At 40.3% G+C, this 22,447-nt stretch overlaps 1 protein-coding gene and 1 long non-coding RNA gene across 3 annotated transcripts in view; one reads left to right on the forward strand and one right to left on the reverse strand.

Annotated features, from left to right (window-relative positions):
• Window positions 1-22,447, reverse strand: part of adgrv1 (adhesion G protein-coupled receptor V1) — a 571,861-nt gene that overhangs the window by 108,745 nt on the left and 440,669 nt on the right. For both annotated transcript variants that reach the window (XM_043709113.2, XM_043709105.2), the window contains one exon: window positions 20,463-20,641. In XM_043709113.2, the coding sequence (XP_043565048.2) occupies window positions 20,463-20,641 (179 nt within the window). The remainder of the gene's footprint in view (window positions 1-20,462; window positions 20,642-22,447) is intronic.
• On the forward strand, window positions 14,552-19,933 carry LOC148151954 (uncharacterized). The gene is made up of 2 exons (XR_015761051.1): window positions 14,552-14,732; window positions 15,366-19,933. It is a non-coding gene; the product is annotated as an uncharacterized LOC148151954 (long non-coding RNA).

The raw sequence follows: 22,447 nt of genomic DNA on the forward strand, positions 1-22,447 counted from the left end.
ATTTAAGGGGAACTGAGATTTGACAACTAGGCACATCCTAAAGAAAAAGAACACATAGAAAACCAACTGCAGTATGTGCCTTTAGCTCAAAAAAAGGCACAACAGGTTGTTGACTAAGCAATACCATGAATAAAAGGTACTGACTGAATGTTCTATGTTACTGAAACAAATGATCTGACTCTCCTGCAGCTGATCTCAGTACAACATGAGGTGAAGGGAGTGTCATTGAAAGTTAAAGGTAGTACACTCATTGAAAAGTGCATTTTGTTCAGAAGCAAGGTAAATGACTGCTCGAATCACAGAGGTTACAGATTAGGTAACTTCCAGTCTTGAATCAAAGCCAAGTGAAAGTGGTTGCAGACAGAAACTGGAATTCACAAATCCAGTATTTAACAACATAAAGTGCACTTGACAGAAAAGGAAAGAGAGCTAACTTGGAAAGGTCAAGCAGCTAAGGGAGATGAATTCCAGAAATGTACAACACGCCAAGATGAAAAGGTAGAACTAGAGAATAAAGTTGCTGACCTGGAAAGACTGAGGGCCAAGCAGGACATAACATGACACGCTGAAAAAGAACATATGGTAAAGGAACTGCAAGCTGTACACTCAGCAGAGGAGGCATCCAAGAGGGAGATCCCAAACCTCAGGTCAAGATTTCAACAGCACATGCTTCAAATAGAAGAACTTGGAACAGAAAATAATGATGGTGCTGACAGCAATTTAGTGAACTGTAGATGCAATTTAACACTATTTCACAGACAGAGAATGATTTATAGAAGATCAATTAAAATATCAAAAAGTGCTGGAGCATTTAAAAGAATAGATATAAAATGCAAGAAGCCACGCTGGGCAGGAACAGCAGGAAACTTAAAAACTGGAGGAAGGCAGGCACATACTGATTGGAAGAGAAACATATGCTGCAGATCTCAATGGAGGCCTGAGAAGTACTGCCAGGCTAAATACCGACTGCAGTGTGTTGCTTTAGCTCAGAAGAGACACAACAGGTTATCGAATAAGCAATGCTGTGAATAATGTTTTCAGAAGAAAAAACAAGCCATAACACTTTTGAGAAGAGTAAACAAGCTATAACTTTCTCTAAAAGGTGTTATTTTAATTGGAAAACTCAGTTGTTAATCTTTCATTTGATATAATATAAGCAAGAAGTTAATAATAGGGACAGTGATAAACAACACACTAAGAAACAAATTAGGAGCAGTAGTAGGCCATTCAACCCCTTGAACCCCTTCCCCAATAAGATCATGGAGAATTTGTTTGTGTTTCAAGTTCCACATTTTTTTCTAGTGCTGATAAGCTTTGATTTAGTTGCCTAACAAAAATCTATCCATCGCCACGTTAAAACTATTCAAACCCTCTTTTTCATCATTTACTGAGACAGGGTTTCAAAGCTGCGCAACCCTCTGAGAGACAGAAATTCTTCTCATCGTTGTCTGAAAAGGACAACACCTAATTTTCAATAAGAACCTCCCCATTCTGGTCTCACTGACAGAAGAAAAATCTCATTTTCACATCCACCTTGTTAATATCATTCAAGATCTTACGCACTTCAATCAAAAAAGGCCAAGGAGTGGCAGATGGAGTTTTGTTTAGATGAATATTAGGTATTTCATTTTGGTAAGGTAAACCAAGGCAGAATTTATGTACTTAATGATTGGGACCTGGGGAGTGTTGCCAAACAAAGAAACCTAGGGTGCAGGTGCATAGTTCCTTGAAAATAGAGTCACAGATGGGCAGGGTGGTGAAGAAGGCATTTGGCATGCTTGCCTTCATTGGTCAGAACATTACGTGTAGGAGTTGGGATGTCATGTAGTGGCTGTACAGGACATTGGTGAGGCGTACAATTCTGGTCACCCTTCCATAGGAAAGATGTTATTAAACATGAAGATGCAGAAGCGATTTAGAAAGATGTTGTCAGAACTGGAGAGTTCAAGTTATAGGGAGAGGCTGAATACGCCACAGTTCTTTTCCATGGAGTGTCTGAGGCTGAGAAACGACTGTACTGAGATTTAGAAAATCATGAGGGGCATAGATAGGGTGAACAGCCAAGGTTTTTTTCCTAGGATGGGGAAAATCTAAAACTAGAAGGCATAGGTGTAAGGTGAGACGGGAAAGATTTAACAAAGACCTGAACGTAGAGGATAGTGCATGTATGGAATGAGCTGCCAGAGAAAGTGGTAGAGGCAGGTACAATTATAACATTTACAAGGCATCTGGATGAGTATACAAATAAGAAGGGTTTAGAGGGATATGGGTCAAATGCTGGCAAATGGGACAAGGTCAGAATGGAATGTCTGGGTGGAGTGGATGAGTTAGACTGAAGGTTTGTTTTTGTACTAAATGACTTTCTGACTCTAAGTCACTCCTCATTCTTCTTTAAAGTGAAAACAATCTGTACAACCTTTCCTCAGTTGAAAGTGGGTGCTGGAAAAGCACAGCAGGTCAGGCAGCATCCAAGGAGCAGGCGAATCGACGATTCGGGCATAAGCGCTAATGATGAAGGGCTAATGCCCGAAATGTCGATTCTCCTGCTCCTCGGATGTTGGCTGACCTGCTGGACTTTTCCAGCACCACTCTCAACTCTGATCTCCAGCATCTGCAATCCTCACTTTCTCCTGTACAACCTTTCCTCATAAGACTATCTGATTATTCTAGGTATCAATATAATTAACTTCCTCTGAACCACCTTGAAGTACTTACATTCTTCCTTAAATTAAGACATCGAAACTGAACACAGTACTCTACACCACCTCCTCACAGATCACAATGCTTCCAACTTTTGTAACATATGCAAAATTTGAAACTGTGCACTGTGCCTCAACGTCCAGGTCATTAATACTTACCAGAAAAAGCAAGGATTTAACTCTGACCCATGAAGAGCTCCACTACAACCATTCTTTCAGCCAAGAAAAAATGTCGACCAACCATTAATCTCTGTTTTCTGTCTTTTAGACAATTCTGTATCCATGTTGCTACTGTTCCTTTAATCCATGAGTTGTAACTTAGTTGTTCTGTGGCAGTATTTCACATGTATTTTGGAAGCATATGTATAATCTATCATCATGGATCAGTACAGGGCTGATGCATTGGGGACAGAATTGTGAATTTTTCTTTAAATTCTAAGATTACACTGTAATCCCCTTCTAGAAGGAAAGTATTTACTTTCTCATGACTGATCAAACAAATGTACCTTGAATACATGTAGGCTTGAGCTATATCCCAGCTCCTAGTTACTTAATCAAATAAAAAAAGGTGCATGAACAAATGCAAATGGGTTTCAGTGAGTGACTCAGCTACAAATTAATTGATTAAAATAAATGAATACTGAATAGATTAAATCAGACTTCACTGCCAATGGAAGTGACAAATAAGTTATTTTATTAAGCCTTTCACTTTTCATTACCACAACATCATAGCTATTTTCTTATGAATCATTTGTAACATAACTGGAGATAAGACTTTAATATTTTTGAGGAGCAAGATTGAACTAACAGTGTCACTGGCTACATCCTGCACCAAATGTCAGGTGACTGGAGTGACACATGCAGATGTCTTGGCTGCATGTGGCTGAAGTGAGTGAAAGATTGAGAGCACAATGACCGGGTGGCAATGGACTGATGCAATGCACACATAGTAAAACTGGCTGACAAATATACACAGAATGTTTTTGTTACTTACTCCTAAATCAAGCACCAGCAAGCATGGTGGGACCCACTTTTATTAGGCTTCTTAAAGAGCTATGCAAAAGGTAGCAGCTGACTTAAATGTGCTCGGGTAACATTGGTGGATGCTCTGCGGTGAGCTGCTGGAGTAGTGTGCCAGTTCCTGCTGACCACAGAACTGAACCTTTAAGTCATAGAGAGTCATAGAGATGTACAGCATGGAAACAGGACCTTAAGTTCAACTCATCCATGCCGACCAGCATCCACCACTTCCTCTGGCAACTCATTCCATACATGCACCATCCTCTGTGTGAAAACTTGCCCCTTAGGTCGCTTTTACATTTTTCCCCTCTCACCTTAAACCTATGCCCTCTAGTTCTGGACTCCCACCTCAGGGAAAGACGTTGTCTATTTACCCTATCCATGCACCTCATGATTTTAAGAATCTCTGTCAGGTCACCCCTCAGCCTCCATGGAAAATAGACCCAGCCTATTCAGCCTCTCCACATAACTCAAACCCTCCAATCCTGGCAACATCCTTGTGAATCTTTTCTGAACCCTTTCAAGTTTAGTTGGATAGTAGTTCCCCATCCATAGTATAATGTACCATTCTCTTCCAATACATGTATCACAGAGTCCACATGACAAACTTTCAAGATGTGAATGTTAATGGAGACTTCTCCTCCTTCTTGTTGGTTGTTAAATTTTCCATTCACAAGCTGGATGTGCCAGGGCTGCAGAGATTTGACTCCTGGATAGATTCAAGGATGGGATGGCATAAAATGTGGATGCAATTGGGGTGGAATGATAGAGGTGATACAGGATGAGTGATTGTGGACGCTGCCCTGCAAATGTGATGTGGAGCCAGGAGATGTACTCCTGTTCTTCCTGGTTCCACAATAAACTAACAAAGAAGACTAATGCTTTGGAAGGCAGCCTTCAGCAGTTTGCACCCTTTCAGGACTACTGGTCTAGCTGCCAAGCACCTGACAATGCTGACTGTGACGTGGACAGAACTACAAGCTATGGTCAACCCCTACTTAATTTTACCAAAGAGAATTGTGCACTACTAAGGTATGCAAAGGTCATAGTTCTGGTTTCAGGCACGGTCTCTAACCTGTACTATAAGAGCATATGCCAATATTTTCTGACACAAAATGCATACACACATCCTGCTCACCATATTGGACACTTAATCGCCCATTTGATTGCTGTCAAATGGTACACTGCCAAAGAATTTATAGGCCTGGAATTAGCTATAGATATGGCAACTGTTTTTTTTTAATTTCTAGTCATCTATCTTCTTAGATTGCTGTCAAATAAAAGAAAACACCATTTATAAAAAAGGCCTTTGCATCCCATCCCAAAACTGCGTATTCATGTTTTGTAGAATATTTCATATACATACAAACAAGGATCAAATTTAGGTACTTGGTGTTTTGAGCGTCTCTGCCATTCAATACAATCATGGCGAATCACATTTTAACCTCGACCCTATAATGCTGCAAATTCCAGTATTTTGTCACAATCTCTGACAGAAAACAAAGGTTCCTCATCTCTGTCTTAAATGGTGCCCCTTGTTTGTAAAAACTATGTTCCCTAGTTCTAGATTCTCCACAACAGTAAACATCCTGTCCATAACATCCCAGTTAAGTCCCTTGAGGATCTCGCATATAAGTCACCTCTGACTCTTCTAAACTCCAGAGGGTACAGGCCTAGACTACCTAGTTATTCCTTGTAAGGCAATCCATCCAGGCATTATTCTATTAAACCTTCCCTGAACTGCTTAGAATGCACTGAATTCCTTCCATAAGTAGGTGCACAATATTTGTTTACAGTATTCCAGATGCAATCTCACCAATGCTTTTCATGACTGAAGCATAAACTTCCTATTCCCCTTGGAACAAAACATAATATTCTATTAGATTTCCTAATTACTTGCTGTACCTGCATAATAACATTCTGTGATTAATTCACTAGGATACCCAGACTTCTCTGCATTTCAGAACTCTGTCACTTCTCACAATTTAGATAGGCAATTGCATACTTTCTCATACTGAACTCCATTTGTCAGATCTTTGGTTACACGCTTAACATTAGCTATTTATGACCTCTTCATAATTCGCTTTCCCACCAATCTTCGCTATAGAGGTGAAAGAATTACAATAGTCAGTCACTCAATTAACATTACATAAACCTCTCATTTCAAAGTTAAAAATCACACAACTCCAGCTAATAGTCCAACAGGCTTATCTGGAAGCACTAGCTTTCGAAGTGCTGCTCCTTAATCAGATGGACAGCTTCCAAATAAACCTGTTGGACTATAACCTGGTGTTGTGTGATGTTTAACTTTGTCCACCCCAGTCCAACACCGGCTCTTCCACATCATGACTCTCATTTCAACATTGGGATATGAACAACTTATCTTTATGGTTTACGAACAAAACTATTTAGCTGTGGATGAAACGTCTTACTAAATAATCTGTTAAAAATCACTTTGCCTGCTGCAGGAATGCATTCTAATCTCAGACCGTGTGCGTTTTCTAAGCAAATGTTTAACAAATGCTGCAGATTTTCCATTAATTATCAGTAAATAGTAATGTCAGCAGAATGCAAATTTGAAGTCCAAAATATCATTAGGTCCATAATAATTGGATATGAATGCAAACATGTTTTCTATTTAGCTGAAGAAATAAAGAACACATGTTCAGGCGATTTTTTTTATTGTATCTTCCTGAACATGATTTTCATCTCTCTACAGTTTTTTTCCTAACGTACCAGATCATGTTTACAAATGTTCCTGGGCACTTCCATGGTTTATGGCAGTCAACACCTGTTGCAATGATAGGCAACCATGGAAATAAAAAAATTAATTGTAAAATGTAATCTTTCAATTGATGAAGCTGTACTTGTTTATTGAATCACCAGTTTTATGTTTATATTTATTAATGACATTACATTGAAAACATATAGTATGAAAAATGTCTGAATATAAAATCATGATAAATGTTTCTAAGAGCAGGCAGTAAAACAAAATTTGAAATTGGAAATCTGGCCATAAATGAGAAACTAAGAGCAGTAAGCAATTCTTTTAATTGATGGCTGACTACAATATATAAATTACAAACTTTTATTGTTAAAAAGAAATGTCACCTTCAAGACCATTAAATATATCCTCTATTGCAACTCTGCAAAGTCATGTAACTTCATTTCTGCATATATTTAAAAAATTAAATCTATGGCAACGCAATTTCCCAAATTCAAATGTTAAAAACAATACTTTAAAGTGATGTGTAGTTTTCAAAAAGCATGTAACTAACAGGTTTATTGTGCCATTATAATAACCCAAGCCAAAAATACTCTGTGTACTTTGTATAAAGTTACGTGATACATCACAACTTAATGACTACAAGTTTCCATGTGCAGCTGCTGAACTTTTAGTGATGGAAGAGAACCAACAATGGCTTGAATTCAAAACCACCACAGAAAAACAGTGTCTGGTCTATCCAGCTGAAACTGTGAGACAATCTGATAAAACAGCCACTGTCACGCTAAGCAGGAAAACAAAACAGAACATTGGGATTCTTTAGCATGAATTTCTTTTTGCTTCAATCTCATGTAACTGCTCTTTAATGAACCCAATATGACTGATTAATTTATTCTACATAAAAACAATGAAGGCTCCATAAATGTGATTACAATACTCTTTCAAACTTTTAATTACGTGCATAAACTAAACCATACATAAATGCAAAATTTAGGTAACAATGTCCAGTGTTGGTACTTAATGAATTTATCTTCTAACCTTCAGAACCCATCCTTAAGGCAACACACAAATTAACATGTTCAAATTCTTACATTGCTACAGTGCTTCATTGTATTTCAGATAAAAGCATTTATAATGCCCTTTACAAAGTAAACGTACTAAGCAGACGATAGATCAAATCACCAAGCATTGAATTGCAAATGTGGCTTCAGTGTCATTGTGTCTCCCTGACTTCTACATGGCTTTTATGCACAAATGTGGAGATCAACCAAGATTCTGGGCCCAACGGTTGCTGTTGTAGCTGTTGACAATGTCTGGTGTAGTTCCACCAACTGGTGACAGTAAAATGCACAAGGTTAGTGGATTTTCTGGCGTGGCACGCTTCAGAACGTTTGAATGAATTCAGCAGGCTGCTGAGGTGGGATAGGCTTGACCAATGGATATAGGATGGATGGCAAGCCAGTTCTAATAGTTTGATTTGGAAGTTGAGCCATGAATTGTTTGATTTTTGAACTACCTCTTGAGTTAGCCACTGTAAGGAATTTGTCTTCTTAACATAGGCTTTTGTAAATCGATTAAGCAAAAGTGAGGACTGCAAGTGCTGGAGATTAGAGTTGAGAGTGTGGCGCTGGAAAAACACAGCAGGTCAGGCAGCATCCGAGAAGCAGGAAAATCAACATTTTGGGCAAAAGCCCTTATAGATTCATGGAGTCATAGTGATGTATAGCATGGAAACAGACCCTTCGGTCCAACCTGTCCATGCCGACCAGATATCCCAACCCAATCTAGTCCCACCTGGCAGCACCCGGCCCATATCCCTCCAAACCCTTCCTATGCATATACCCATCCAAATGCTTCTTAAATGTTGCAATTGTACCAGCCTCCACATCCTCTGGTAACTCATTCCATACACATACTACCCTCTGCGTGAAAATATTGCCCCTTCGGTCTCTTTTATATCTTTCCCCTCTCACCCTAAACCCATGCCATATAGTTCTGGACTCCCCCACTCCAGGGAAAAAAAAACTTTGTCTATGTTTCCTATCCATGCCCCTCATAATTTTGTAAACCTCTATAAGGACACCCCTCAGCCTCCGATGCTCCAGGGAAAACAGCCCAAGCCTGTTCAGCCTCTCCCTATAGCTCAAATCCTCCAACTCTGGCAACATCCTTGTAAATCTTTTCTGAACATCTTTCAAGTTTCACAACATCTTTCCGATAGGAAGGAGACCAGAATTGCACATAATATTCTAACATTATCTATGTACTAAATACATTTGATGTCAATGAAATAAAAAGTCACTGAACTAGAATCTTTATACATCCAGAGTGTGTCTTTGTTGTAATAGTTTGGCATAGTCAGTAGGAGAAGGAAGGAGATATAGGCATCAAACATTAGCAATTTTGTTTATGGCCTTTGACATCCATGCAGCTGCTTCCAGCAGACATTACAGTTGACACAATCATAGCCAAGTGTCTTATGTAATTCTCAGGGTCTTTAATCATTTTTAAAAGGATGGAAAACTGTCTGACAGAGGTGGGAATTATGATTGAGAACTGGATAGTAGTTACATCAATGAAGGAGGCTGAAGCAGAGGAGTTGGCTTTGAAGAATCAATTTGAATGTTCATTCAGAGTCAAGGACAGGGCTCCCATGGACCCAGTTAACACAGCAGAAGCATCCGCTCATGTACATTCTATCTACCAACCTTATAGAGGTTTATAAAATCATGACAGGCCATGGATAGGATAAATAGACAAAGTCTTTTCCCTGGGGTGGGGGAGTCCAGAACTAGAGGACATAGGTTTAGGGAGAGAGGGGCAAGATATAAAAGGGACCTAAGGGGCAACTTTTTAACACATAGGGTAGTGCATATATGGAATAAGCTGCCAGAGGAAGTGGTGGAGGCTGGTACAACTACAGCATTTAAAAGGCATCTGGATGTGTACATGAATAGGAAGGGTTTAGAGGGGTAAGGGCCAAATGCTGGCAAATGAGATTAGATTAGGTTAGGATGTCTGGTCAGCATGGATGAGTTGGAACGAAGGGTCTGTTTCTGTGCTGTACGTCTCTATGAGTAAGGAAGCTGAATAGATTTGGAGGATGCTCAGAAAACTCAAGCAATCTTTCGGCTGAAATCTGGATTCAAGGTATGATCATGGTCATGGCATCCAAGTCCCTCAATATCAGCGAGCAAGTGGCATTCTTCACTGAGCATCTGCACAGAAAACGCCATAGCGAAAAACTGAGGAGAGCTATTGATGACCAAAGGAGCCCATAACGATGTGTGAAGTCCTGACAAGAGTGTTTGGTAATGGCAACAGTCTACACATGGATGGAAGCACTCCAAAGGAAACGTCTTGGTCTCAGTACCTGTGGTGCTTCTGAGTTTTTTGACAGAATTATCCACCTGGAATCATCCTTTATGTCAACATGGGAAGCTCAGGATAAAAATAATTTTGCTAAAGCAATGAGAGATGAATAATGTTCAGATGGAGCTGAAGAGACTCATCAGTGACAATCCCAAAATTCCCTTTTTTGTCACACATAACCAAGATCATGGGAAAAGACAGGGGCTTTAAATCCAGGAGGGAGGCTAGCATCAGAGAGATAATTGTCAATGCTGATGGCAATGTAACCATCATGTTAAAGAGAAAAGTATAGCAAACCACTACAGAGCAAGTACAGATCCAATCATTGCTGTTCCACCTCCAAAGCAAACCTCAAGGCTTATCACACCCAAAAGAAAATTCAGAGTTGTTGGAGTTTGGGTGCTGTTGGCCACTTTAAACTAAGCAGAGTTCCCATTCAGGGATACATTTAAGTATCCCAGATGTGCTTCTGACTGAGACCTAAAATGCACAGCAAGACCATTTGATGTCTAGCTCACAAAAAGAAGACTTTAGATAGCTTCAAATATTTGAGGAAAACATTAGTAGGTTTCAATTCTATAGAAAATTAGACATAAACCCACCTGAAGATGCATAATGAAGTCCAAACAGCCACATAAACTGCTAAGGCACTGGAAAAGGAACAGGGAAGAAAATACTATTTTGCATTGATTAATCAGGAGGAGTGAAGCAAGTTATCCTTCCTTCCAGTCTCAAGCTTCAAGAATTGAAAATATTTCACAATCAGGCAGGGTAATTAACATCAGAAAATACTGCTCCGACAAGAACACTGTGAAAATAAAGCAGCATTACCCGCCACATCTATGAAAGCTATACTTTGGAAAGTGGCTTCTTCCCAGGATGGGATCTCTGACTGCAACTAAATCATTGAAAGCATTAACTATGGATTTCAACTTGAGCAAAAATGGCATTGAACATCCACTTTTATTAACAAATATTTTTATCAAGATCACAAAGGTAATTCCTATACATGAACAGAAAGTCTAAACAATAGCTCAAATCCTAGTACACAATTGGTTTGTTCATTTTGGTCTTCCATGCATAATAAACCACAACCATGAGCACAAAGTCATACAAGAACTTTGCAATGTTTCAGGCATTCCCAAGATTCAAACTCTCCCTAACGATCCACAAGATAATGGACAATGTGAATAGGTTAGCCCTAGCTTTTTTCACAGAATATGCACCTGCCTCCACAAAGTTAAACAAAAGTACCCAGAGTACTTTCCAGAGAGGATTTATAAAAATAATGGTATCCCACATTCCTTAACTATCTAATCTCTGCACTGCCTCTTTTCTGGGAGAGACTCAGTTCTTCTACTAAAACAGCTTGGGCTCAACACATTCAGATGAGGAAGGTAACATTGACAGTTGGATAACTGAGTATCATCATGCATCTGAAATGACATCCAAGAAGACAAAGAAAGAAATATAGACCAGTGAGCTTGATATCAGTGGTGGGCAAGTTGTTTGAGGGAATCCTGAGGGACAGGATGTACATGCATTTGGAAAGGCAAGGACTGATTACAGATAGTCAACACGGTTTTGTGCGAGGGAAATCATGTCTCACAAACTTGATTGATCTTTTTGAAGAAGTAACAAAGAGGATTGATGAGGGCAGAGCGGTAGATGTGATCTATATGGACATCAGTAAGGTGTTTGACAAGGTTCTCCATGGGAGACGGGTTAGCAAGATTAGATCTCATGGAATACAGGGCGAACTTGCCATTTGGATACAGAACTGGCTCAAAGGTAGAAGACAGAGGGTGGTGGTGGAGGGTTGTTTTTCAGACTGGAGGCCTGTGACCAGTGGAGTGCGGGGTCCACTACTTTTCATCATTTACATAAATGATTTGGAAATGAGCATAAGAGGTACAGTTAGTAAGTTTGCAGATGACACCAAAATTGGAGGTGTAGTGGACAGATTACAGTGGGATTTTTATCAGATGGGCCAACAGGTTGAGAAGTTGCAGATGGAGTTTAATTTAGATAAATGTGAGGTGCTGTATTTTGGGAAAGCAAATCTTAGCAGGACTTATACACTTAATGGTAAGGTCCGAGGGAGCGTTGCTGAACAAAGAGAACTTGGAGTGCAAGTTCATAGCTCCTTGAAAGTGGAGTCGCAGGTAGATAGGATAGTGAAGAAGGCGTTTGGTATGCTTTCCTTTATTAGTCAGAGTATTGAGTACAGGAGTTGGGAGGTCATATTGCGGCTGTAGAGGACATTGGTTAGGCCACTGTTGGAATATTGCGTGCAATTCTGATCTCCTTCCTATCGGAAAGATGTGAAACTTGAAAGGGTTCAGAAAAGATTTACAAGGATGTTGCCAGGACTGGAGGATTTGAGCTATAGGGAGAGGTTGAATAGGCTGGGGCTGTTTTCCCCGGAGCGTCAGAGGCTGAGGGGTGACCTTGTAGAGGTTTATAAAATTATGAGAGGCATGGATAGGATAAATACACAAAGTCTTTTCCCTGGGGTGGGGGAGTCCAGAACTATAGGGCTTAGGTTTAGGGTGAGAGGGGAAAGATATAAAAGAGACCTAAGGGGCAACTTTTTCACACAAATGGTAGTATGTGTATGGAATGAGCTGCCAGAGGAAGTGGTGGAAGCTAGTACAATTATACCATTTAAGAGGCATTTGGATGGGTATATGAATAGGAAGGGTTTGGAGGGATATGGGCCAGGTGCTGGCAGGTGGGACTAGATTGGGTGGGATATCTGGTCAGCATGGACAGGTTGGACTGAAGGGTCTGTTTCCATGCTGTACATCTCTGCGACTCTATGACTCTAAATGCAAAGAAGAAAGACACAACGTGACCTTAATGGTGATTATGTTGGTTTCCCAGTATGTACAACAAAATTCCTCAGGAATAGGAATATAAAGAGTGTGAATAAGATGAAAGATATCTGGGATATTGAAACCCACAATATTATCAATTGGTTTGACTAGTGGTCAAGCTAACATAGTTGAACCTGTAACTGGAGACTAATACAGTTCATAGAGGGGTGCTGCTTGATGCCAAAAATATTGAACACTTGGCAAACTATAACCAAAAATGTCATCTGGCCGAATAAGGTAGAATCCTGCTTATACAGAGGAACCTGAGTGTCTTCACACACAAATCACAAGAAGGTATAATGTAGCTATAGCAAGGAATTAGGAAGGCAATTAGAATATTGGCCTGTATTACAAAGGGGACAGAATACAAAAGCAGGAAGTCTTGCTACATTCGTACAGACTATTGATGAGACTACACCTACAGCACATTTATAGTTTTGGATGTAACTTCGCAAGGAATATACTTGCATTGAAAACAGTTCAGAGAAGGTTCACTAGTGTTGATTTCTGGAATAAAGAGATTGTCTTATGAATAAATGTTGAGCAAGCTGGGCCAATAAACATTGAAAATTAGGTTATAATCAGATTAGCCATGATTGTATTGAATAGTGAGCAGTCTTGATGGGCTGAATAGCCTTCCCCTGCTCCTTGTCTTATGATCTCATGAGCAAAAGTAACAAGATTGATTTTCTTTTATTCACTCAAGAGTAATAAGATTAATTGTCAAATTGTTTGCAGCACAATTATGGGGATTAATCAATTTAACACAGAGTGTCCATCAAGCAAGGATTCCCACCTGTATCACTGAATGAATATTTTTAAATGTTTATTTATTTTTCAATGGACTATCAGCTCCTGCATCATAAATTGCACTTGTTCAGGCTCACATACAGTGTCAGCACAACCACCCCTGTAGGTTCAGAATCCAGAACTGCAGATACCACTACCAGATTTCAAATGCAAAAACAGGAAGGTTCACAGACATGAAATTGGTTTCCAGATGTATGGCCACAACATGCAGTTATGGCTACTTTCAAACATCCTTGACACCTTGATTTGCCTGTTTTTTTGACATATCAAATCATGGATATGTCAAAACTTGCTTCAATTTAAAATTGGGAAAACAACTCCTAATGATGCTTCAAACATTTATTCCCAACCTTTACTTAACTATCTGTAGCTCACCATTATTTTGTCATGTAAATTTGGGATGGTTAAGAAATGCTAACCCAGACAGACATACACACATACCATGAACAAATGTATGAACAGATGTTCTCCCCAGTATTTTGAACAACATTAAACTAAAACAGATTTTCTGATCAATCTCACATTGCTGCTTGTGGAACCTTGCTGCATACAAACCTGGTGACATATATTAGAAATTCTGTATTTTGGAAGTACCATAAAGTACTTTGGATTGTCCTGAGATTGCAAAGGTGATATACGAACGCAAACCATCTTTCCCACTACGTTCTCATTCAGGCTATGACCAAGTAGTACACAGGCTATGTCCAGGCAAGTCTCCAAAAGCACCTCATGTTCAAACCTTCTCTCACCTACAGAATATTTTCTTTCATAAAAGTACAGCACAAATGTTTGTTTTAGTTTCCTTTACTAAAGACCAGACTACACAGACCCACAACTTAAAAACATCTTGAAAACGTATTTAAGAATAGTAATACTCAGCACTGTGATGGAGCCAAACCAACACACACAATTGCAACGCTATGTCCCTGAAAGCCTAACGGATTAATGAGTGTAGTTATCAACTCCCAGTGAACTGGTCTTGTGCAACTGGCAGCAGCAAGATAAACTTGCCAGATTCAGTAAGGCCAGCAGCCAGGAGAAACAACAAAAATGTGTCTCCCCGGCCACTGGCCTTGATGAACTCTTCAAGTTACTTTGTTATTACTACCAAACAGCAACATGCCGGAACCCACTGCATGAGCACAATATAAAAGCAGTTTATGTATTGATGTTAATTCACGAACTAAGGAGACAACGAGCTAAATGAGCAACAGCTTTGACAACAAGGTAGGTTGCGGGGAGCATCTTAGATCATGGGAAGAGAGAGATTTATGGAGGAAATTCCAGAGATAAGGTTTTGCTAGCTGAAGTAGTGGCCACCAGTGATAGAACTGTTAAAATCAGGGATGCTCACGAAGCCAAGAGTTAGAGCAAGACAAAACAAAACTGCAGCTGCTGGAACCCAAGCTAGACAAGCAGGACGCTGAAAGAACACAGTGAGTCAAGCAGTGTTTCGGGTGTAACCCTTCTTCAGGGCACATTTAGGGTAAGACCAGAGCAGATGCCACAGATAGAGCAGGGATGTGAAAATGTGAAAAATAGGATGAGATTTTAAAATTATTTTGTCATTATAATTAGGAACCAATGTAGCCAGGTGTTATGAATGTGCCATTCTGATAATGTAGGTTTTTAAGAAAAACTTGTTCAAAGGACATTTTCTGCTTTCAAAGCTATATGTTGGAAATGAAGTTCAAAAGCCTCTTCAAAATGGAGGTTACAGCAGGTCATGTCTGTTACCTTGATCTATTTCAAAGCCAATCTCAGCTTCTACTATCAAAAGGGAGACATTTAGAATTCATCTGGCCCTGGGCAATACAATGGATCCTTTTCAGGTACAAATAACTTGTCTTGCCTCAACAGATATCAGAGTCGGACCCATTCAAGTTGATAGCCTCAGCTAAAGGACAACAGGTCTGTCAGCCCAGACCTGGGCTGATCACCTCTCACAATTGGAAAGATGACATACAGTCTGGGACAGACACTTTTGCAAGTTGAATCTACCACCCAGTGATTGTTATCCACTGATTCACCCCCCATGGATCCATATACTTAAGAGTTTGACTCCAGATCCTATACCTTTTTCCCCCAGTGTCTCATCTATCTCAGATTGTGCTCTTTTATAGTATATAAGAGGTGTTTCCATGTTTTTTTTTGTTATCTGTGGCAAGTCTGTGCCCCTATGCCTTGAGGATAATAAGAAATGACTACACTTAAAAAGCAATTTTACAACCATGCTCGGTGGCAGAATGTCAAGAAGTAGACTTCATGAAATAACCTTGGAAGTGTGTTTGAACTGAGGCAGGAGAAATAGAAAAGTATACCGGAACCAAATACTGTGCTGTTGACGTCAGGCAGTGTGAAAATGCCAGTACCATAGAACTAGGTCCACCTGTGCAACTGTTCAACTACAGAAGTCATCAAAGCTGCTGGATTTGATTTCAAGTGTGAACTGCTTCACTTCAGCAAGATGAAACTCAAGTAATGGGCCCCAATGGTTTACCACAGACACTTACTGGGACTTTATTTTTCAATGTATTTTTTACTTATCTGTAATTGTTTCAAACTTGGTGCCTGTAATTTGTTAGAAAATAATTTTATCTCCTCATTCTTAAACAACAATGGCATGTAATAAACCAACTCTTAATCTGCTCACATAGAAACTGATCAACTTTAGTTTGAAATATACAAATTAAGAAAGAGGCTAAACAAGCTATTTTAACTCACAAGAGGAACCTGGGTTCAAATCCTACCATGGAAGATGGTGGAATTTCAATTCAATAAAAATGTGGAATGAAGAATCTAATGATGACCATGGATTCATTGTCAATTGTTGGGAAAAAAACCATTTCGTTCTCTGATGTCCTTAGGGTAGGAAACGGCTATTCTTACCTGGTCTGGCCTACTTGTGAATCCATTCCCACAGCCATGTGACTGACAATTAAATTGTCATCTGGGCAATTTGGAATGTGCAATAAATGCTGGTCTACTAGCGATGCCCTCATCCCTTGAATGATTAAAAAAAAAGTTCACTGACTACACTAGGGGTATGCATCCTAATACTGGCACAAGAGATGGTGGGGAAAGTATAATGCAAGTTAGGATATAGAATCCCTACAGTGTCAAAACAGGCCATTTGGCCCACCAAGTCCACACAGACCCTCCAAACAGCATCCCACCCAGACCCATCTTAACCCTGTAATCCAGCATTTTTCATAGCTAATCCACCTAGCCTCCAATCCATGGACAATATGGACAATTTAGCATGACCAAACTATCTAACCTGCACAGCTCTGAACTGTGGGAGGAAACCTGAGCACTTGGAGAAACCCAAACAGACACAGGGAGAACATACAAACTCCACAAAGATAAACATTCAAGGTTGGAATCGAACCCAGGTCTCTAGTGCTGTGAGGCAGCAGTGCTAGCCACTGTGCTGCCCATCAGCAGTTTTGGGTATCCTCAGGCTTCCAAAGGGTAGAGTGTGAGAAGCTGGTCAGGAGTCAAGTTTAGAGAAAACAAAGGTGCATATGAGGGTTTCAGTAGTAGATGAACTGAGATGGGAAGGAATGGTGTCACGTAATTTTTCATTGGTGGAAATATTGATTCTTATTGATGTAATGGGAAGTGGTCAGGTGTCTACAATATCACCTGGCTGAACAATATGTGCAGGGGAACAGGAGATAGGTGGTGTGATCAGTGGTGTTAAAAATCTGCATATGTGTCATGAAGGACACCTGGATCAAATTAAAGAAAGAGAAAGAGAGCGAGAGAAAGAAGGAGAGAGACAGAGAGTTGGGGAAATTTAGAGAGGAATTTCAGAACTTAATGAATGGTGCCACAGAAGGAATCCTGCCTGTAAATGGTGAGCTATTAGGTGGTTGCAAGTGACATCGGTTGAGGGCATACAGACCTTGGAGAGTCTGTTAGTTACCTCAAGACAAGCCAGGGGTTCAAAAGAGATGTGAATACCCTTATTTACATATGCATAAAACCTGATGGCTGCTTGATTGAGACATTTCCAAAGCATGCTTCTAGATTGTCCTTCCCCAATACAGCAGGATCAAACAAAATAACTTTGGACAAGTGGCTAAAGGCATTGAAAATTGATCAAACATATGATGGTCTTAGCGAGATGGTGCAAAATCTAGTGTTCTCTCCTTACTGCTGGGATTGTGTTTTCCTTTCAATTTGCCTTTGCTAAGGGTGTTTATAGGACGTTGCTCTATTGGAACAGTTAATGAGCGATACTTAAATAATGTATTATTTCAGATACTTTTGCGTAAAGTGTGTTTTGCTTATAAAGCCTAGTACTTTTAGAAATGCCTTACGCTTGCCTTTAAATAAGAAAAAGTTAGAGTCTAGTTTATCTCCTTGATATATTCTGAAGCAGTTTGGTCTGGCCCATAACAAATAAACAGGAGCTCACAGTATCAGAATAATTTATTAGATCATACTGAGGATGGTCACAGACAGAAGTCAGAGAGTTGGGATTAGCGGGCCTTTTTCAGGTTGTAAAGATGTAATTAAGTTGAGTGCTACAGTCTTACAGCCTCTTTTGTTTTTACTATCTATATTAATAACTAGGAGAAGGAGGCAGAGATTAATATATTCAAATTTACAGATAATACAAAAACAGATGATAGGGCCATATTGTGATGAGGACATAAGATATCTACAAGGGATTTAGATAGGTTGAGTGAGTAGAAAAAAAGTAGAGTTTAATGTGGGAAAGTCTGAGATCAGGCAATTCAGTAGGAAGAATCGAAGGACATACTATCATTTAAATGGAAAGAGTATCCAAAAATGTGCGGCACATTGGGGATTTAGGTGTTCCTTGTGCATGAAACACAAAAAGTTAATGTGCAGGTAATTAAGTAATTAAGAAAGCAATTGGAATGATGGCCTTAAATGCCCAGGGGTTGGTGTTTAAAAAGTAGGGAAGACTTGTTACAACTGTACAGGGTGTTGGTAAGGCCACACCTGGTGTACTGTGTACAGTTATGATCTCCGTATTTAAGAAAGGATATAATGGCACTGGAAACAGTTCGAAAGACATTTATTAGGCAGATTTCTCAGATGAAGGGGCTGTCTTTTCAAGAAGAGCTGAACAGGTTAGTCCTTTATTCATTTGAGTTTAGAAGAAGTAGGAGTGATCTTATTGGAAGATGCTAAACTCTGAGGGGGCTTGACAGGGTAGAAATCACTAGATTAGACTACTTACAGTGTGGAAACATGCCCTTCGGCCCAACAAGTCCACACTGACCCGCTGAAGCATAACCCACCCAGACCCATTCCCCCACATTTACCCCTGCCCCTAACACTACGGGCAATTTAGCATGGCCAATTCACCTAACCTGCACATTTCTGGACTGCGGGAAGAAACCGGAGCACCCGGAGGGTGCCCACACAGACATCGGAAGAATGTGCAAACTCCACACAGTCAGTCGCCTGAGGCGGGAATTGAACCCAGGTCTCTGGCGCTGTGAGGCAGCAATGCTAACCACTGAGCCACCGTGCCACTCACTGCCACCATGCTGCCCACTAGTGGAGGAATCTCAGACTAAAGGACATAGTTACAAAGTAATGGGACATTCATTTAAAACTGAGGTACAAAAGACTTTTTTTCTCTCACAGGATAGTGGAATTCCCTATTCCAGAAAGCAGTGGAGGCTAGATCACTTACAATATTTAATGAAAAGGTTGTTAGTTTTTGTAACAGCAGGGAGTTGAGGCTATGTAAAGCTGACATGAAAGAGGAGTTGAAGGCTGAGGCAGATCAGCCATGATCATTTGGAATAGCAGGCAGGAGTGAGTGGTGAATGGCCTATTCCTGCTCGAATTTGTATATGGCTCAATTTCTGTGTAAGACTGTTTAACTTGCAGTTGTAGAATAGATGTTGAACAGTGGAAGTGAAAGTCACCATAGTCCCAGAAGATCATTGTCTGTCTTCTTAGACAGTGACAGAACTAACACACCTCAGACAAAGGGCAGGGATTTAATGTTGACCTGGATTGATGTGGGAATTGAACCCACGCTATTGCTATCACTTTGCTTCACAAAGCAACTGTCCAGTCAATTGAGCTCACCAAACCCAACATCTAAACAGATGATGGTATGCCTGAAAAAGCAGAAAAAATTTGTTATATTTTAATTGCTCTGATGAATATAGCTGTGATCCAGAATATATTAACACCTTCAGAAATTTCATTAATTATGCCAAAGACTTAAGTCAAAGACTAAAAAAAAAGAAAATGTTCATTCTTAAAGTTAATCACAATTCTTCCAAAATGTCTGACAAGAGTTTCTGATGACAATACTTTCACTTTAAGTTGATTATTTTTCTTGTTAATGATTGATGTTCTGAAAATAGTCTTAATGAAACATTCTCATTGGGGAACTGTCATACATAAAATTTCTGCAAAGGGTTTGCAGGAAGGTATGCATGTGTGTGTTTTTGAATATCTTTGAGTATGAAACTCTGGGGGAGGGGTGCAAAGAATGTACTGAAAAGTACACTAAGATGTTGGTCTGACGTAGCTCTGCATACTGATGTACAAACAGGAAGGAGGTAATTCTGAACCAAGCAGTATAAATAACTATTTGACCTAATTCTAGAAGCAGCAATGCACTCACAAGGTTCCTCCCCATCCTGTCTTATTCCAGGAAGTTATGGTTGAGCAAAACTTTAAATTAAACAACAAAATTTAATTCATGCTTTAAGCTAAGAACTTTTCTGACTCACAGAAACTGATTGAATATGAAAAAGCAAAATCAAGTTATTACATATCCTACATGCTCCAAGAATATTACTTATTTTTGACCAATTCACTCTCATTTCCAAAAATGAAGACGGATCATATCCTGGCAAGATCAAATATGCCTTATAATCAGGAATTATTAAAGGATTTACAATTCATCAAATGGTTAATAATGTTTTTATAACATGTAATACTCACACATCACCATATACAGTGCCATAGATTTCTTGCATGGTCCAGTGGTAGCCCCCTCTCAGGATAATTACAAGTAGGGCCACAACAAATGCTGGTAAACCCCAACTCAGAATGAAGAAAAGCAGGTATCGCCGATATGTGTGTTCATCGTTCATCACAAGCACTTGCCAGAAATTGATAGACTAAAGAAAAGAAAAAAGAATATCTTGTAAGTGCAGTCATTAACACTGCAAATGCATGCATAATTAAATCTCTAAATTTGTGTTTTATTTTATGAAGTGGCTTCCATTAAAAACCATCGTAGTAGTTCTGATTTCAAAACATCAAGTTTGTGCTTTACTACTGGTGTGCAACTGATACAAAAGTGACATTGCTATCTCAGCATTATTTGCATCGCTAATATTGAATTTAATTAAAAATAAAATGCCTGTCTACACAGTATCCCAGATAGCTGTGGGAAATTACAAGGACTCTGACCACAATTTTTAATTCCTCCCTGGCCAGAGGGGAAGGTCCCAGAGAGCACGATGATAGCTAATGTGGCTCCACACTTCAAGAAGAGAGGTAGGATTAAACCCTGGAATTGCAAACCAATGAGTCTCACAACAGTAGTACGGAAACTACTGGAGAAAAATCTGCAGGAGAGTCTAATTCTCCACTTCAGCAGGCAAGGTTTGATGTGATCATGAATGGTCAGCGTGGCTTTCTAAAAGCGATGTCATGCCTAACAGATTTGATTGAATTTTTAAAGGCAGTGACCAGGTGTGTAGTTGAGGGATGTGCCGAGTTGGAAGGTTGGAACTGGGATAAGGTAGGGGGAGGGGAAATTAGAAAAATGGTGAAATCCACGTTTATGTCCTGTGATTGGAGGGTCCCAAGGCGGAAGATTTGGTGTTCTTCCTCCAGGTGACGGGTAGTTGGGTAGTTAGGGTGTGGCGATGGAGGAGGCCCAGAACCTGCATGTCCTGGGAGGGGGAGTTGAAATGTTCGGCCATGGGACAGTGGGTTATTTGGTGCGGGTGTCCCAGAGATGTTCTCTGAAATGATCCGCAAGTTGACGTCCTGTCTCCCCAATGTACAGGAGACCGCATCTGGAGCAACAGATACAGTAAATGACATGTGTGGAAGTGCAGGTAAAATTCTATGGATATGGAAGGCTCCTTTGGGGTCTTAAATGGAGGTGAGGGGGGAGGTGTAGGCACAGGTTTTGCAAGTCCTGCAGGGGCAGGGGAAGATGCCAGGAGAGGACAGTAGGTTAGTGGGGGGAGGGGGGGGGGGGGGGGCGTGGACATGACAAAAGAGTCACGGAGGGAATGGTTTTTATGGAAAGCAGATGGGGTGGGGAGGGAAATATATCTCTGGTGGTGGTATTTGTTTGGTGGAAATGGCGGAGAATGATGCAATGTTTGTGGAGTGGAAGGTGTGGACCATGTGGATTCTGTCCTTGTTGCGGTTGGAGGGGTGGGGTGCGAGGGCAGAGGGTGGATGAGATGCACTGGAGGGTATCTTCGGCCATGTGGGAGGTGCAATTGTGATCTTTGAAGAAGGAGGCCATCTGGTGTATTCTGTGGTGGAACCGGTCCCCCTGGGAGCAGATGTGGTGGAGGTGGAAGAATTAGGAATAGAGGAAAGCGTTTTTACAGGAGGCAGGGTGGGAGGAAGCGTAATCCAGGTAGCTGTGGGAGTCAAAGGGTTTGTTGATGTCTGTGTTGAGTTGGTCACTGTTGATGGAGATGAAGAGATGGGGAGGTCCAGGAATGGGAGGGAGTTGTCCGAGATGGTCCAGGTGGGCTTAAGGTCAGAGTGGAATGTTTTGTTGAAGTTGATAACTATTTAACCTCCTCCTGGGAGCATGAGGTGGCGCCGATACAATCATCAATATAGTGGAGGAAAAGGTGGGGAATGGTGCCGGTGTAACTGTGGAAAATGGACTGGGGCATAACTGGGGCCCATGTGGGTGCCCATGGCTACCCCTTTAGTTTGGAGGA

Source organism: Chiloscyllium plagiosum, unplaced genomic scaffold, assembly GCF_037043375.1.
Source record: "Chiloscyllium plagiosum isolate Xiang-an unplaced genomic scaffold, Cpla_swu_hap1 HiC_scaffold_2, whole genome shotgun sequence".
Lineage (NCBI taxonomy): Eukaryota > Metazoa > Chordata > Chondrichthyes > Orectolobiformes > Hemiscylliidae > Chiloscyllium > Chiloscyllium plagiosum.